Source organism: Bos grunniens, chromosome 14 (assembly GCF_055505025.1).
Source record: "Bos grunniens cultivar Pamir isolate PY7600 chromosome 14, Bosgru_T2T1.0, whole genome shotgun sequence".
Lineage (NCBI taxonomy): Eukaryota > Metazoa > Chordata > Mammalia > Artiodactyla > Bovidae > Bos > Bos grunniens.
In genome coordinates, this window is record NC_141178.1 from 68,819,173 (window position 1) to 68,837,928 (window position 18,756).

Consider the following 18,756-nt stretch of genomic DNA (forward strand, 5'->3'; position numbering starts at 1 on the left):
TCAGTGGAGTTCCATCACCTCCACTAGCTTTGTTCGTAGTGATGCTTCCTATGGCCCACTTGACTTCCCATTCGAGGATATCTGGCTCTAGGTGAGTCACCACACCATTGTTATCTGGATCATTGAGACATTTTTTGTATAGCTTTTCTGTGTCTTCTTGCCACTTCTTCTTAATATTCTGCTTCTGTTAGGTCCACATCGTTTCTGTCCTTAATTGTGCCCATCTTTGCATGACATTTTCCCTTGGTATCTCATTTTCTTGAAGAGTTCTCTCATGCAGCTCTGCTTTAGCCAAAACGCATTATTCATTCTTCTACAAACTTTTTTCCTTTTCCTATCTCTTGGCTTTTACTTCATTGCCTCCTCCATGTTTTCTATCTCTACAAATCCTATTCAGATCCCAAAGCTGCCTTTCTTGATGAGCTCAAGACTAAATGTTCTCTCCCCAGGAACACATGTTTGCCTACATCCCTCCGAAGGCAATTCTCCATGCATGTAAACCCAGAAGTAGGCGACCAGGATACTTCTTAATTGTATAATCATGTCGAATGTGCTCAGTGCATATAATGACAACAAACAGTTGTTATTTATTGAATACCTGCTAAACACTTTGTATTTACTAATAATAGCAACCATTTGTTGAGTTTTTCTTGTGTGCTACATCCTAGACACGTTACATCAATGAGTCCACATAAAAGTTCTGGAACGTAGGCAGGATTATTAGCCCATTTTTTCCAGATGAGGAAACTAAGGTAGAGAGAAAACATACAGCCTAACAAAGAAAGTTGTTAGTAATAGTGGGCAGAGCTAGAATTCAAACCCAGACAGTCCAGCTTCTCAATCCACATTCTTGACCACTACCCTGTGTTAAATTATAATGTGTCATTTAATCCTACACTAACCCACAAGGATAAATATTAGCTTGCCCACTATGAAAATTAACAAAATGAAATCCAAAGAAGACACGAAATACCTTCAGTCACACATATGGTTAAGTGGTAATGTTCAACTTTATACCCAGGTCTGTCAGACTCCATTAAACATTATTTTATATGCTTATGCTCTTGAGATCAACACAACTATCTTAAAAGGTTACTATGGGATTTAAATAAGACCATGCCTATGTTTTACAAATGCTAATACACTATACTGATGTTGGATTGAATTTCCTGTGAGCATACCCTTATGTCACCACCATACCTATTAAAATTAGGCATATAGTCTCTAAATTTTAATCCTATATGTCTATTGGTCTGTTCATTGGTCTTACAATCTAATAGCTCATGTATATGCATTACTATACTAATACATCTTCAGTCTGTCACATATTAACTAATTGTTCCTAAGCCAGTTTCTTATTCTATCTCTGCTTGAGCTTCCTAATTCTTTAAATGGGAACAATAGCATATATATTAGCTGTTGTGAGAGTTTAATTAATATAAGTAGAATATTTGTAACAGTACAGGGTACACAATAAAATGTATAAAACATCAATTATAATTATGATCATGTCTATAAGAAAATATATAAAAATAAACCTTAAAGAAATGAGAAAATATGAGCTAAACAAATTTTATTTTAGTGTATTGATTAATGATATGCAATTTTTTGCTTTTTGTAAAAGTATTACTAATATCACTAATTTTAGCAAAGAAGTATGATTGAACATATACCATGCTTTTTAAAGTCTGGATATAACATTTTGTGATACAGTGATTTGATGGCCTGGTGATTTTGATGATTTTGATGGCCAAAATTTATTTTGGTTTTTTATTTTAATGACAGTCTCCTTGAAAAATACACTTCACAAAGAAACACAGGTCCTTATGAAAAAGCTTATTCATATACAAGTCTTATTTTTGATCAATACATTCCATCTTATATAATGGTAATCTCTTTTTTTACAAATTAAAAGAAGGTATATAATGCTTATATTTTTACAGATGATCCTAAAACCTACCTAAAGTCTTCACATGGACAGGCTTTTAACAAATTAGAAAATTTATTTTCAAAGTATTATTAATATTGAAATATGAGGGTTTTACAGGTAAAATAAATCCGTCTTAATCTCAGGAACAAAAATCACATAGTGATGGAAGCATTCTTAAACATATGCTTTCAAAATTCTTTCTCCAAACCATGAATTTTCTTCAAAGGCCATTATTTTCTCATTTATTATCAAAAAGTATCACTTTCATTCAAAAAGATTGACAAAGTGGGTATCTTTTGTCAAAAAAAAAAAAAAAAATGCTGCTAGATAACATATCACCAATAGCCTTTGTTTTTAGCTCATGATACAGCCGAGAAAGAGTTCAAACCAGGAGGGGGCATACTGTTTTTCCATTTTCTCGCTCTTCTTATTGGCTTGAATTATTAGGATCATCTTGACCAGCAGTTTCTTTGCAGAAAATATATTAAGTCACTTGTACATTTTAAGAGTGTTAATTTATCATCATCATATAGTGTAGAAATCCCTTTCACCAAGAACATGTAATCTACAACATGTCACTGTATGTTCAGAATGAGGTAGCTGCCACCAACTCTGAGTTACAGAGCTCCCATTCCTCTTGCTGGAGAAGGAAATGGCAACCCACTCCATTGTTCTTGCCTGGAGAATCCCAGGGACGGGGGAGCCTGGTGGGCTTCCGTCTATGGGGTCACACAGAGTCGGACACGACTGAAGTGACTTAGCAGCAGCAGCAGCATTCCTCTTGCAGACCATGTGACCCAGAATCATCCACCCTAGTGATTGAGTGATGGAGCCAGTATCAATCATATATTCAATACTAGCAAAGATTAGTGTATTTCTGTTTTCTCAAGATTAAAAACTAAATAGAAATTAAAGTTCTAATAACTAGTGGTTTGGTGGTTAAAAAAAAAAATCTGTTTACCAATGCAGGAGACACCAGTTTGATCCCTTGATGAGCAAGATCCCCTGGAGAAGAAAATCACAAGCCACTCCAGTATTCTTGCCTGGGAAATCCAAGGGACAGAGGAGCCTGGCGGGCTATAGTCCATGGGGTTGCAAAGAGTCAGACCTGACTTAACAATTAAACAATAATAACAAAATATTTTCTTCAGGCACCTTAAAGGACAGCCTTGCACATCCCTAGAACGTACAACCTTATTTTGGAAATGACAGTACTAAGCTGTGTCATGGCAACAGTGACAGCACATGGTCACCAAAGAATAACAGGATTCCTTTTTTCCCCCTCAGACCTCTATTCTTCCCTTTAAGGAGACTCAAGCACTCACAGCTCTCCTCTTTCTGTTCTTCACTATCCTTAGTATCAAACTCACATGTATTAACACACACACTTTTAAACTCCATTTCTCTCTTGTTTCACTCTTATCTCTCTCCCCATCCCCCATGAATGTTCCTATTTCCCACTTTTTTTTTTCCCTTTATCTGTGAACTGAAAAATTACCGAACTCATCACATGGACCACAGCCTGGTCTAACTCAGTGAAACTATGAGCCATGCCATGTACGGCCACCCAAGATGGATGGGTCGTGGTGGAGAGTTCTGACAAAATGTCTGCCACTGGAGGAGGGAATGGCAAACCACTTCTGAATTCTTGCCTTGAGAACCCCATGAACAGTATGAAAAGGCAAAAAGATACAACACTGAAAGATAAACTCCCCAGGTCGGTAGGTGCCCAATATGCTACTGGAAGAGTGGATAAATAACTCCAGAAAGAGTGAAGAGACGATCCAAAGCGAAAAAAATGCCCAGTTGTGGATGTGACTGGTGATGGAAGTTAAGTCCGATGCTGCAAAGAAGAATATTGCATAGGAACCTGGAATGTTAGGTCCGTGAATCAAAATAAAATTGGAAGTGGTTAAACAGGAGATGGCAAGAGTGAATATCAGCATTTTAGGAATCAGGGAACTAAAATGGACTGGAATGGGAAAATTTAATTCAGATGACCATTATGTCTACTACTGTGGGTTAGACTCCCTTAGACGAAATGGAGTAGCCCTTATAGTCAACAAAAGAGTCCAAAATGCAGTACTAGGGTGCAATCTCAAAAATTACAGGATTATCTCTGTTTGTTTCCAAGGCAAGTTTATTTCAGTTCAGTGGTGTCCAACTATTTGTAACCCCATGGACTGCAGCACGCCAGGCTTCCCTGTCCATCCCCAACTTCTGGAGCTTGCTCAAACTCATGTTTATCAAGTTGATGATGCCATCCAACCATCTCATCCTCTGTTGTCCCTTTCTCCTCCTGCCTTTGATCTTTCCCAGGATCAGGGTCTTTTTCAATGAATCTTTTCCAAGGCAAACCATTCAATATCACAGTAATCCAAGTCTATGCTCCAAACACTAATGCCGAAGAAACTGAAGTTGAATGGTTCTATGATAACCTGCAAGACCTCTAGAACTAACACCAAAAAAAGATGTCCATTTCATCATGGGAGACTGGAATGCAAAATAGGAAGTGAAGAGATACCTGGAGTAACAGGCAAGTTTGGCCTTGGAGTTCAAAATGAAGCAGGGCAAAGGCTAATAGAGTTTTGCCAAGAGAAAGCACTGGTAAACACCCTCTTCCAACAACACAAGAGACAACTCTACACAGGGACATCACCAAATGGTCAATACTGAAATCAGATTGATTATATATATTTTTTTCGCCCAAAGATGGAGAAGCTCTATAGAGTCAGCAAAAATAAGACCGGGAGCGGACTGTGGCTCAGATCATGAACTCCTTATTGAAAAATTCAGACTTAAATTGAAGAAAGTAGGGAAAACCACTAGACTATTCAGGTATGACCTAAATCAAATCCCTTAGAATTACACAGTGGAAGTGACAAATCGATTCAAGGGATTAGATCTGATAGACAGAGTACCTGAAGAACTACAGACAGAGGTTCATGACATTGGACAGGAGGCAGTAATCAAGATCATCTTCAAGAAAAAGAAATGCAAAAAGGCAAAATGTTTGTCTGAGGAGGTCTTACAAACTGAGAAAAGAAGAGAAATGAAAGGCAAAGGAGAAAAGGAAAGCTATAGAAAGGAGAGATAAGAAAGCCTTCCTCAGTGATCAATGCAAAGAAATAAATGAAAACAATAGAATGGGAAGGACTAGAGATCCCTTCAAGAACATTAGACATACCAAGGAACATTTCATGCAAAGATGGGCACAATAAAGGGCAGAAATGGTATGGACCTAAAAGGAGAAGATATTGAGAAGAGGTGGCAAGAATACACAGAAAAATTGTATGAAAAAGGTCTTAATGACCCAGAAAACCATGATGGCATGATCACTCACCTAGAGCCAGACATCCTGGAACGCAAAGTCAAGTGGGCCTTAGGAAGCATTACTATGAACAAAGCTAGTGGAGGTGATGGAATTCCAGTTGAGCTATTGCAAATCCTAAAAGGTAATGCTGTGAAAGTGCTGCACTCAATATTCCAGCAATTTGCAAAACTCAGAGTGGCCACAGGACTGGAAAAGGTCAGTTTTCATTCCAATCCCAAAGAAAGGTAATGCCAAAAAATGTTCAAACTATGACAGAAGTGCACTCATGTCACACGGTAGCAAAGCAATGCTCCAAATTTTCCAAACCACGCTTCAACAGTACGTGAACTGAGAACTTCCAGATTTCAAGCTGGGTTTAGAAAAGGCAGAGGAACCAGAGATCAAATGGCCAACATCCATTGGATCATAGCAAAAGCAGGAGAATTCCAGAAAAACATCTACTTCCACTTTATTGACTATGCCAAGGGCTTTGCATGTGTGGATCACAACAAACTGTGGATAATTCTTCAAGAGGTAGGAATACCAAACCACCTGACCTTCCTCCTGAGAAATCTGTATGCAGGTCAAGAAGCAACAGTTAGACCTGACATGGAACAATGGACTGGTTCCAAATTGGGAAAGGAGTATGTCACAGCTGCATATTGTCACCCTGCTTATTTACCTTACATGCAGAGTACATCTTGTGAAATGTAGGGCTGGATGAAACACAAGCTGGAATCAAGATAGGCAGGAGAAATACCAATAACCTCAGATATGCAGATGATACCACTCTAATGGCAGGAAGTCAGAGGAACTAAAGAGCCTCTTGATGAAAGTGAAAAAGGAGTGAAAAAGCTGGCTTAAATCTCAACATTCAAAAAACTAAGGTCATAGCATCTGGTCCCATCACTTGCAGAGATGGGAAACAACGAAAACAGTGAGGGAGTTTATTTATGGGCTCCAAAAATCACTGAAGATGGTGACTGCAGCCCTGAAATTAAAAGATGTTTGGTCCTTGGAAGAAAAATCTATGACCAACATGCTGCTGCTAAGTCACTTCAGTCGTGTCTGACTCTGTGCGACCCCACAGACGGCAGCCCACCAGGCTTCCCTGTCCCTGGGATTCTTATTATTTTCTACATCAAGTATAGAAGATTTTCGACATCAAGAATAGAAAGTATCACTACTTTCTACTTGTTCAAGTGATGCTTTCACTTGACTTCACATTTCAGGTCACATTCTTTAATGGCTGGGACGGCGCGCAGGGCGCGGGCGGCTGCGACGGCGCGCAGGGCGTGGCCGAGAGGAGCTACCCCACGTCCGAGGTCAAGGGCAGAAGCCTGGAGGACCCCATTCCCGAGGGGCGGCAGCGAAGAGGAGTTACCCCATATCAGAGGTCTGGGGCAGCGTCCCAGAGTGCCAGGCGGCGACGGCGCAGTAAGGGCCGGGAGGAGCTTCCCCGCGTCCGCGGTCGGGGGCGGCGGCAGGGAGGAGCTACCCCTCGTCGGAGGCCAGGGGCGGCGGCCGGGAGGAGCAGCCCCGCGTCCGAGGCCAGGGGCGGCGGCCGGGAGGAGTTTCCCCGCGTCCGAGGCCAGGGGCGGCGGCCGGGAGGAGTTTCCCCGCGTCCGAGGCCAGGGGCGGCGGCCGGGAGGAGTTTCCCCGCGTCCGAGGCCAGGGGCGGCGGCCGGGAGGAGCTACCCAGTCCGAGGCCAGGGACGGAGTCTGGGAGGAGCTACCCAGTCCGAGGCCAGGGGCGGCGTCTGGGAGGGGCAGCCCCATATCCAAGGAGCGCTGGCTGCACGGGCGCCGGAGGGCCAAAGGAGCTCTTCCACGTTCAAGGTCGGGAGGGGTGGCGGTGCGGAGATACCAGTCGTCCAAGTAAGGAGCAGCGGCTGCGCTTTGTTGGAGGAACCCTGAAGAGATACCCCACCTCCAAGGTAAGAGAAACCCACGTAAACTTAGACTGCTCTGGTCCAAAGATGGAGTTCAAAGTAATCTGTACAGAGGACATAACTGAAGGAGATCTTTATTATTTAGAGCTTTATAGTGAAAAGATCATTTAAATAACTTCATAGAGAACAATACCACTATTTACCAGTAAATAGTGAAAAACTTGAAATAAGTGATTATAGTTATCTGTATCTTATATTTAAAGCAATTTATATTCCAATTCCAACTGGCCACTAATTCTTAGAATGAACAAAGAATTAATTTCTGGTTGTTGCTGTTGCCATATACCCAGTGAATCTGTGCACTAGTCTCTGAGAATCTACAGTCTGTCTTACTTTCTGAAAAATTGTATAAATGCATATTTATTTTTTAATCTTTTAGTCATCACAAAGTGTTTTGTTTTTTTTTTAACAAATCATTGGTATATTGATTTGAATCTTGTGTCGTCTTTTATACACAAACCTAATACATAGTAAAAAAAAGTCTGTCTTGGACTCTTTATCGTGGAGTGACACTTTAAAGACTCTTTTGGCAAGCAATCTGCATGCAAGGTCATTTAGATTTCTGTCATTGTTTCCTTTGAACTATCTTTTTGATATTAAAAAAATTGTGGTAAAATACACCTAATGTAAAATGTATTAATATCATCTAAATCATTTTCAAGTGTGCAGTTCAATAGTATTAAGTTTGTTTACATTTATGTGCAACCAATCTCCAGAATTTTTTAAACTTGCAGAGTGAAACTCTATAACCATTAAACAATGCTCCATGTCTACTTCTTCTTAGTTCCTAGAAACCACCATTGCCATATTTTCTTTCTTTTTTCTTTTTTTACTTTTTGCCCCTGCTACAAGGCATGTGGGAACTTAACTCCCTGACCAGGGGTTGAATCTGTGCTCCCTGTAGTGGAAGGGCAGAGTCTTAACTGTTGGACTGCTAGGGAAGTCCCATTGTATTATATTTTCTATTTCTCTGGGTTTGAGTACCTAGATACTTCCTATAGGTGTAATCAATCACACAGTATTTGTCTTTTTCTTACGGGATTATTTTAGTATTATGTCTTTTAGGTTTATACAGGTTATAGGACATGCCAGAATTTTCTTTTTTATGTCTCAATGATATTCTGTTGTATACATGCATCACATTTTGTTTATCCAATCATCTATCAGTGGACCTTTGAGTTCGTTCCACCTTTGGGCTTCTGCCCAGCTAAGCCCGAGGGCCACAACTGCTGAGCCTGTGTGCTCCGGCGCCCATATGCTGAAACTACTGAGCCCACACAGTGTATCTAGAGAGTATTCCCCACTTGCAGCAACTAGAGAAAGCCCATGCCCAGAAACAAAGACCCAGCGCAGCCGTAAACATAAAAACAGTGCCCAAGGGTTCCAGCTTTTTCACATCCTTGTCAATGGTTGTTTCTTTTCTTTTCTTTTTATAGTAACCACTTCAATGGGTATGAGCTGGATATCTGTGGTTTTGATTTGCATTTCCCTAATGACTAGAGATGTTGTCTATCTTTTTGTATGCTTCTTGGCCATTCATTTATCTTCTTTGGAGAAATGTTTTTTCAAGTTCTTTGCTCATTTTTGATCAGGTTGTTTTTGTTTCTGTTGTTGAATCTTAGAAGTTGTCTGTATATTCTGGATTGTGACTCATTGTCAGATACATTGTTAGCAAATATTTCCTTCTGTTCCATGGGTTATCTTTTCATTCTGTTGTGTCCTTGACGCACAAGTTTTACATTTTGGTGTAGTTCAATTTATCTCTTTTAACTTTGTGTATGCTTTTGGTGTCCTGTCTTACAGAGTTCAGACCATGCTACACTAAAATATGACCCCTTGGCATTTTAAGTTGAAGGACTTTGAGAAAACAGCAGTAGCAGGAAGGTTACTTTGACCCTCTGCTCACCCTTCACCTCTGAAGTAGGTCATAATACTCTTTAAGTGAGAAGTGCTTTCTCTATAGATGGCAAAGGTGCATCCTCATCTCCAAAGACAAAAGAATGCCAGAAAGACTCCAAATAGGCTGTTTCCCTCAGTATACTACATTTACCTCTGCTCTTTGCCATATTATATTTCTCCATGACTATCTCCTCTTCATCAAATCTAGTGTAAAAATTTTCAGGTTTCACTGTTTCTTTCAGATCTTGATTTTCTTGTAAAGGCTCCCATGTTAAGACTTACATTAAATACATTTATAATTTTCTCCTATGTTTTGTCTTATTCAATTTTCAAAGCCAGCCAGGGATTACTAAGAAGGTGGAGTAAAAAAAGAAATTCACCTAAATTTCTAAGAAATTACAGTGAAATATGTCACGAAGGTTTTCTTCTGTCTTTTAAGACTTTTATAGATTTAGGTCTTGCATTTAGATCTTGATCTGTTTTCAGTTCCTTTTTGTGTATTGTGGAAGGTAAGGGTACAACTTGTTCTTTTGCATGTGGATATCTAGTTTGCCCACAACCCTTTGTTGAAAATGCTGTCTTTTTTCTCACTGAATGGGCTTGGCTTCCTTATCAGGAATCATTTGCCTATGATTGTGAGGGTTTATTTCTGGGCTCTCTATTCTATTCCATTGTTCTGCCTGCATTTATGAAAATACTACACTTTTGATTACAGTGTGAAAGCGGGATAATCACTCAGTTGTGTCCGACTTTTTGCTGCCCATAGACTATAGCCCTCCAGGCTCCTCTGTCCATGGGATTTCCCAGGCAAGAATACTGGAGTGGGCAGCCATTCTGTTCTCTAGGGGATCTTGTCGACCAAGGGATTGAACCGTGGTCTCTTGCATTGCAAGCACATTCTTCACTGTCTGAGCCACCATGGAAGCTTTGCAAGAAGCTTGAAATCAGAAAGTGTGACACCTTTAACCTTGTTCTTTTTCAAGATTGTTTGGCTATTCAAGCTCTCCAGGTTTACTGTTATGACACAGTTACAAAGAGGACAAAATCTGTAAAACATTTGTGAAGGTTCATCAGTTTTTTCTAAGAATCTTTCTTAATTTTTTGATACTGAAATCAGTGTGAAGTCTTTGAAGTATCTGTCGTGTCATCATCCCTGTAAATTTATCTTCATTTGTTCACGGAAGTAACTCTTCCATATGAGTGCCTTTCTAAGTGTCTGAACTGTGCTTTGATATCATGAAATCCTGCATCTTTTACAAGATGTACAATTCTTTCCTGAAATGGATTTGCTCTTATATTTCGTGGTGCTAACAGATGTATGCATGTGCTAAGCAGTGTATGCTGCCTCAGTTGTCTCAGTACATTAGCAGATCTGTGTGTTAAGTGGGGAGGGATCTTAAAAGTAGACTAATTGTTATAAATTGTCAGTTGTGTAGTGAATCTTTTTTACAGAATTAACCTTTGCGAGTTTGGGGTTTATGATGGTAAGTACTCAAATAAAGGTAAGTTGTCATTGTTCAGGCTATGAGAATGGATATGTTCTTGAGAATAAAGTGCTTTGAGAGAGCTGGATAGAAAACCAAAGTGCTCAGAAGTCCACTGGCTTTTAGAGAGTTGAGGGCAAAAACATTGAGCATTCATTCCTGGGGAATGAGTTCTCAAGGAATTATGAAAAGAATTTGACTAATTAAATAAAAATTGGTATTAAATAAAGAATTTCAGATTAGTTTCTCAGGAAGAATGATTACCAAGGAAAGAGAAATATGGGATGTGGTGTAATCCTGTAAGAAAGAAAGAGGGAAAAAGGATGATAGATGGAAAAGGACCTTGGGTTTCAATTTCTTTTAGAATAAAATGGAGGTAAGAGATGTGTCTCCCATTGGGCTCCCATCATCACACATGTTATTTTAACACACAGATTTTTGCAGAGAGACAATTAGAGACCATACACAGCTTTTCAGTTTTGAATTTATATTGAACACTACTGTCTCTCCATGTTTCCTGTCCCGTGAACTACTCCTGCAGGGCTTTTATCACAGCTGGCATCCACCCACCTTGACGTGCGTAACAGCTGAGAGTATTTCCCCTAGGAACTACCTGCAATTTAATGAGGGATCCTTGACATTTAGTAGAACCATATACAAAACAAAAGTTATAAATATATATGGAGGCATTTCAAGCATATGTATAAAGCCATATTGTTTTATTCATTCTCTACTTGTTTCTATTGAGGGTGTTTATTGAGTTTTGTGCTCATCACGGTATTAGACTGAGAACACGAAAATTAACCAGTCCTTAAGAAGTTTGCCATCTAAGTTCTCAACCAGGAGGCATAATAGTTTGTTCTCCATGTTTGAACATATCTGGGGACAGTTTGGTTTATTCCAGTGACTTGAGGGACGTTACTGGTATTTAGTGGGCAGAAACACTCTAGAAAAGATTTGCATAGAGCAGAATCATCCAGCCCTAAGCAATGGTGTCTCCACTGATAAACAAATGCTAGAAAAAGTATAATACTCGTAGCAATGATTTATTATACCGCACTGTCTTAAGCTTACCTTACCTGCCCTGTTTAATTTAACTTCACCTTGACATTTTGGGCTTCCCTTATGGCTCAGCTGGTAAAGATTCCGCCACAATGCGGGAGACCTGGGTTCAATCCCTGGGTTGGGAAAATCCCCTGGAGAAGGGAATGGCAACCCACTCCAGTATTCTGGCCTAGAGTGTTCCATGGTCACGACTCAGTCGGACACAACTGAGCAACTTTCACTTTCACTTGACACTTCGGAGTAAATACTATCTCCACTTTTTTGAATAGCTGAAAGGATAAACAAGTCTTTCATGGCTATGCTGCTAATTAGATGGTAGATGTTAAACAATGTTATAGATTAGACCCCAGGACCTATAATTTTAATGACAATTAAATAATTTATTATTATATTATTATTTGAATAATTTAATAACAATTTTAATAACTGGCACATAGAGCTTCTTAAGGTAGAGGTAAAACAGAACATGAATATCTGCATGCATGAGAATGCAGAACATGCGTGAGCAAACCCAGAGGGCACAGACTATGATTCATTCATCTCTCTTCCTTCTGCCTAGTGCAAGGACTGCCAAAATTCCTCTCCTCTACCCGTCATTTTATTTAGTTCAATAGACTTTAAAAATGATCCACATCAAAAAAATTTTAAAAACGCCACACATCAGGGTCCCTCCCCATAGGGGAAGGAGAGAGCCCAGCTCCTGCAGGATATTCAGGAAAGTCATCCGCACAGGAGCCTGACCACACAACACACTGGCTGGTTCACAGGACTTATTATCCTATCCTAGACGTCCCGGTCCTTTTAGCCCTAGCGCAGGGACCAAAAGTTTCCTTTGCCCCTTCTGAAAATATTAGGTAATGTTAGTGCAGGGGGATAATACACTCTTTCTGCATGTCTGGCCTGCAGTGCAGGGCAGCAATATTTGCTCTTGGGAACGATTGCACTAATTCTTAGGTCATTAACGCTAAGTACTACATGACTACACACTTCTCTAACGAGAGAGAACGCAAAGCAGTGCAATACGTATTTTTGGAGCATAAAGTTTAGTAAGACTTAACCAAGAGAAAACCAAGGAGTTGGCAATAAGTATCGCCTCCCCCACCAACATGAAAGACAGAAGTGTGGAGGATGGGGGACATGCCCCAGGGGACAGTCCAGTCTCTGAAGTTTCACCCAGCAGGGGAGGAGGGGCAGCCAGGCCAGGGTGGTGCCTCTTCTGGTCGCCCAGACCACTCCAGAGCATCATCTGAGCTGGCCAGGGTTTTCTATAGGAGGCTTTTCTGAAGGCGGTGGAGGTGCTGGATTTGAATCCCATCATCCGGGTGGGAACATGACCAGGTCTCAGGGAGCTTGGCAGGTCATCCATTGGCTGTTTCTTGTATCACTTTATTATTAGCCCTCATGCTGGGCAGCCCACAGTAAAGATATTTAGGTAGACATCTCCAGATATTCCCAGCCACCCCCTTCTTTTTCTGGGTGAGGCCAGAGGGAGTGACTGGGGACATATTCTCAGGCTGCCCAACAAGGGTGGAGCTTCCCACATCAGGCACGTCCGGGAGGCAGTGGATTCCTTCTGGGACTTTACCACCAATGTCATGGGTGCCATTGGTGTTGGAGGTGTCACAGGTGCCATGAGTGCCATCTGTGTCACGGGTGCCCCTGGTGTCACGGGTGTCTCTGGTGTCCCTGGTGAGGCAGGTGTCACTGGTGACTCTGCTGTTACAGGTATCGCAGGTACCACGGGTGTCATCTATATTGCAGGCCCCAGTGGTGTCCTGGGTGCTTAGGGCGTCACAGGTGAAGCTGGTACTTCTGGTATCGCAGCTGTCGCAGGTGCTGATGGTGTTGCAGGTGCTGATGGTGTCACGGGTGTCCCTGGTGCCACGGGTAACGCTGGTATCACGGGTGTGGCTGCTGTCACGCCTGCTGCAGGTGTCGCAGGTGAGCCTGGTCCCGCACGTGTCGTGGAGGTCACCAGCGTGATTGGTGGCTCAGGGGCTGCTGTCATCGCGGGTGTTGCAAGTGGTGGGGGCTGGGCTGGGCGTGACGGTCCTCGCTTCCGGGCAGGGTTGGGGAGTGGCAGGCTCTCTGGTCTTCTCCCTTGACTCCTGCTTTTCCTGCTGCTGAATGGTCTCCCAAAGCCAGGCAGGAATAAGCATGGACATCTCAGGGCTGGGGGTAGGCTTATGTTCTTGGCTGCTGAGGTTGGAGGTCATGGCCGGCCTCACAGTGATGGTGTGGGCCCTCACCTTGGGTTCATTCACGTCACTGCCGCTGCTTATGTCTAAGCCCTGGAGTTGGTCCCTGCACCAGCCAGTATCATCTCCACTGTCACCCCAGGGTGCTCTTCACAGGCTGGCAGGAGTGACTTCTGGCCCACTTTCAGCCATGGATGCCGCCAAACATCTTCTAATGTACCTCTGTTGGTAGGTGAGTGTTAGCATTATTTCTAGAAGTCTGTTATCTCATTAGATATTTGGGCACATGGTACTGCCCCCTAAGCACAGGCTGCCACAGCTCCCAGAAATCTTGTCCCCTGAAGACGAGGGATCCAGTTACCATGGTGTATAGGACGCCGCCACGGTTCCACACATCCAGCTCTGGGCCTGTGTAAGGCCTCCCCAGGAAGAGTTCTGGGGCCATGAACTGGGGCCGCAGATAGTGTCTAGCTTCTTTCCTGGGGGCCACTGGTCGCTAAGGCCGAAGTCGGAGATCTTGACGTTGTTTTTGGCATCGAGGAGGAGGTTGCCCAGCTTCAAGTCCCAGTGCACCTCGCCCCCTTGTGGCAGTGCTGCAGAGCCGAGACCACCTGGCGGAAGAGGCCTCGGACCTCCCCATCCGTCCTGCGGCCTCTGGCCTCCAAGTGGGTGAACACATCTCCCCCGCTGAGGTACTCCTATAGTATAAACAGAGTCTCCAGTATCAATCACTTCCAGGAATTTGACAATATTTGGGTGGTTTAAGATTCTCATGCTGTTAACCTCTGAAAACAGTTCCATTAGGCTGGAGAAGCTCTGATTTGTCTTGTTAATGGCGTTGATAGATACCTCTCCCCTGGTCAGAACATGCTGGGCCAACTTCACCTCGGCGATGTGGCCTTCACCAATTGTCTGAAATATCTCATAATAATCAATATGAGCAATCTTGTTAGCGGAGATGGCCATGAGGTCTTGCATCCGTAACTATACTAAATACCACTAAGCTATACTAATTACCTAACTATGCTAACTATACCACTAAGTATACTCACTACCACTAAGCCCTCACTAAGAATCCTAACTGTTCTAGCAATACTGCATATGCAAACAGTGCTATACAACTATATTAATGCTCACTACTGTGCTAACAGTGCTAACACTAACTATGCTAATAAAGTATTAACTATACAAACTTTTGCTAAGTATACCAATGGTACTAACAGTGCTAACACTAACTATACTATCTATGCTAACAATATTATCTATACCAAATATTCTAACTATATCAATGATACTCTCTCTACTAATACTAGCTACACTAACTAAAAAAAATAAGATAAAATGAGAAAAAGAACTAAGGGGAAAAATGGGAAAAAACAAAAAAAAATGAGGAGAAACTAGAAATGAAAGAAAAAAAATGATCAGACACAAATTTAAAAAATGAGAAAATAACAAAGGAAAAAAAGAAAAAGAAAAAAGAGAGTAAAAGGAAAAAAATCAACAAAATCACAAAATCACGGACAAAAGCTCGCTAACTGTAGGTCCAGCCATCAGGTCACCAAAATCAGCTTCCTGGGCTCTGTGGACAAAATCTGCACCCAGCTGGGGGTCTTATAAAGGGTGTTTTGTGAGTTTCATCACAGTGATTCCCTGTGCGGTCAGAGCAAGCAACAGACCAATCATGGCTAGGGATAAACCCAGGGGTTTTCTCCCTTTTCAGGTTGAAGGCCCCTTTACATTTAGGAAAAAGGTCCCAAGGAGATTTTTCTTTTAATATATTAGAGACTGGCATTCCCTTTGATAGAAATTAAAACCTGTAGGAGGCTTCAGCAACTTTTTCATTTCTAGTTTGAATAATTAATAATAATTTAAAGGACCTCATCGGAGAAGGCAATGGCAACCCAGTCCAGTACTCTTGCCTGGAAAATCCCATGGACAGAGAAGCCTGGTAGGCTGTAGTCCATGGGGTCACGAAGAGTCAGACACAACTGAGCGACTTCACTTTCACTTTTCACTTTCATGCATTGGAGAAGGAAATGGCAACCCAGTCCAGTGTTCTTGCCTGGAGAACCCCAGGGATGGCGGAGCCTGGTGGGCTGCCGTCTATGGGGTCGCACAGAGTCAGACGCGACTGAAGCGACTTAGTAGTAGTAGTAGTAGTAGTAGTAGTAGTAGTAGTAGTAAAGGATCTCATAATGTCTATACTTGAAATATTCAGTTCTTTTTCCTTAATCTCTGGTCGCAAAGTGATGATTTAACTGACTTGATGAAACTGTAGGAGAATGTCCTATTGTGTGAGACACTAGTAAAGCACATTATTAATGTTTATGAAGCTGAGAGAAGATTTTCCAGGAGGATCAAGAGCAGATTTCTCATCGGGAGCCTCAGAAGTCAGATGACACGGGTCAGTGTCTTTGAAACGTTGAAGGAAAGAAGCTGTTAACCAAGAATCCTATGTTTAGCAAAACTGTCCTTCGAAAATGAAACAGTGATTAAGGCATTCCCAGTTCATGAGAGGTGCGAGCATTCTCCACCACCCGACCTTCCTGAGCAGGGAGTCCTTCAGGTTGGAATGAAAGATCCTCAACAGTAACTCTAAGCCTTATGAAGAGATGAAGATCTCTGGTAAAAGGAGATAAATGGATGATTAGAAAAACTAGTGCTACACTGCTATAATTAAAATGGATAACCCGCAAGGACCTACTGTATAGCCCAAGGAATTCCACTCAATGATATGTGGCAGCCTGGATGGGAGAGGAGTTTGGGGGAGAATGGATACATGTGTGTGTATGGCTGAATCCCTTTTCCGGCCATCTGAAATTATCACAGTATTGTCAATCAGCTGTGTTATTGTTGTTCAGTCATCTAGTCATGTCCCGCTCTGCAACCCCATGGACTACAGCACTCCAGGCCTCCCTGTCTATCACCAACTCTCAGAGTTTACTTCAACTATTGTATCAGTGATGCCATCCAACCATCACATCCTCTGATGCCCTCTTCTCCTTCTGCCCTCATCTTTCCTAGCATCAGTGGCTTTTCCAATGAGTTGGCTGTTTGCATCAGGTGACCAAAATACTGGAGCTTCAGCTTCAGCATCAGTCCGTCCAATGAAAGTTCAGGGTTGATTTTCCTTAGGATTGAATAGTTTGATCTCCTGGCTGTCCATAGGACTCTCAGGAGTCTTCTGCAGCACCATAGTTCAAGGACATCAGTTCTTTGGTGCTCTTCCTTCTTTCAGTCCAGGTCTCACAAACTTTGGGAAGAGCAGAGCCTTTACTATATGGACCTTTGGTGGCAGAGTAACGTCTCTGCTTTTCAACACACTGTCTAGATAAAAAGATATGACCCTGAAAGATGAGTATAAAATTAGAAGCTTAGAAAAAAGAAATTGAAAAGCTAGTACTATTGTAACTGATTTGTAGCTCCACTTTTTGTTTTTAATTTGAGACTAACATATAGCAACCATTTCTAATACTTTTTGTTTGTTTGTTTACTTTGGGGGAGAAATGTGATTGGTCTCTAAAATGGTCTCTAAAATTGGTCTCTCAAGGATAGCATTTGGAAATCTTTGTCCTCCAATATGAAGGTAAACCAGGGTCAGGTCCCTTTGAATGAAGCAGCTAAATAGCAGAAGCTACAAAATAAACTCATGTGAGGCAGTAACATTACAAGCAGGCTTCAAGAAAAGGAACTGAGGAACACTAGTAATAGGTGCAGAAAAGTCTCAGAACCGGAATTCCAGATACTGCCTGAATAATATTACAGTACAAAATATCTTGGAAAAATTAAGAAATGTGTAGAACCTTGTATTAGTAAATCTGTGTGCATATGTGCCAAGTTGCTTCAGTTGTGTCCAACTCTGCAACGCTTTGGACTGTAGCCCGCCAGGCTCCTCTGTCCATGGGATTCTCCAGGCAAGAATACTGGAGTATGTTGCCATGCCCTCCCTCCAGGGTATCTTCCCAGCCCAGGAATTGAACCAGCATCTCTTGTGTCTCCTGCGTTGGCAGGCAGGTTCTTTACCACTAGTGCCACCTACTAAGCCCTAATAAGCAGGGTACCATAACAGAAAAGCACACACTTTGTGCCTTAAACAGCAGAAATTAATATTTTTTCACAGTTCTAGAGGGTTGAAGTCCACAATCAAGATTTTTGTCAAGGTTGGTTTGGATCAGACTTACTGTCTTGTAGACAGCCACCTCCTATTGTTGTTGTTGGTCAGTCGCTGAGTCATGTCCAACTCCTCTGCAACCCCATGGACAGGACTGTAGCCCCCCAGGCCCCTCTGTCACGTCCTCACATAACCTCTTCTCTGTGTACACATAAAGACAGAGTGTTCTGGTGTCTCTTCCTCTCTTTGTAAGGACACTTCCTATTGGATTAAGGCCCCACCCTTTGGCCTCTTTTAACTACTAACCTCCTTATAGACCCTATCTCCAAATACAGTCAAATTAGTGGTTAGGGCTTCAGTATATACATTTTGAGGGGGAACAGTTTGGTCTATACATTCCATCTTTTGTCCACCCCCGCCCAGATTCATGTCCTTGTCATGTGCTATTAAAATACACTCACCTCATCTGGACATCCCTAGAAGTCTTAAGCCATTCCAACATCGATTCCAAGTCCAAAGTGTCATTAAAATGTCACCTGATCAGGTATGGGTGAGAAGTGATGCACAAAATTAACCCTCACAGAACCCATAAAGAAAAATATAACACATTGTTGAAAAACAAATAACAGAAAAGTTGAACAAGTAAAGGTATTCTCAGTGCTATAAAGGAGTCCAGTCCCTTAAATGAACGGGAACATGTACCTCCAATTCAGATTGCTGTGGAATTCTTTCTTTCAGAACTTAAGATAACTTTGACATTCATATGGGAGAATGAGTGAGGACAAGAGATTTTGAGAAAAACGG

The 18,756-nt window shown here is 41.9% G+C and overlaps 1 protein-coding gene and 1 pseudogene across 43 annotated transcripts in view; one reads left to right on the forward strand and one right to left on the reverse strand.

Annotated features, from left to right (window-relative positions):
* The first annotated feature begins 5,993 nt into the window (after positions 1-5,993).
* The window catches only part of LOC147359626 (uncharacterized), a 243,029-nt gene continuing 230,266 nt past the window's right edge, over positions 5,994-18,756 (forward strand). For 20 of the 42 annotated variants that reach the window (XR_015141018.1, XR_015141038.1, XR_015141039.1 and 17 more), the window contains exons 1-2: positions 6,196-6,680; positions 7,083-7,180. Coding sequence is in view for 3 of the 42 variants with exons in the window: in XM_086337333.1 (XP_086193459.1) it covers positions 6,449-6,680; positions 7,083-7,180 (330 nt within the window). In the remaining 39 variants the exon portion in view is untranslated. Of the gene's footprint in view, positions 6,681-6,725; positions 7,181-18,756 lie in introns of those variants that run through there. The other 22 variants (XR_015141031.1, XR_015141028.1, XR_015141029.1 and 19 more) reach the window with 6 other exon arrangements.
* Positions 12,670-14,957, reverse strand: LOC147359627 (serine/threonine-protein kinase MARK2-like; annotated as a pseudogene). The gene has a single exon (XR_015140979.1). The product of XR_015140979.1 is annotated as a serine/threonine-protein kinase MARK2-like (transcript).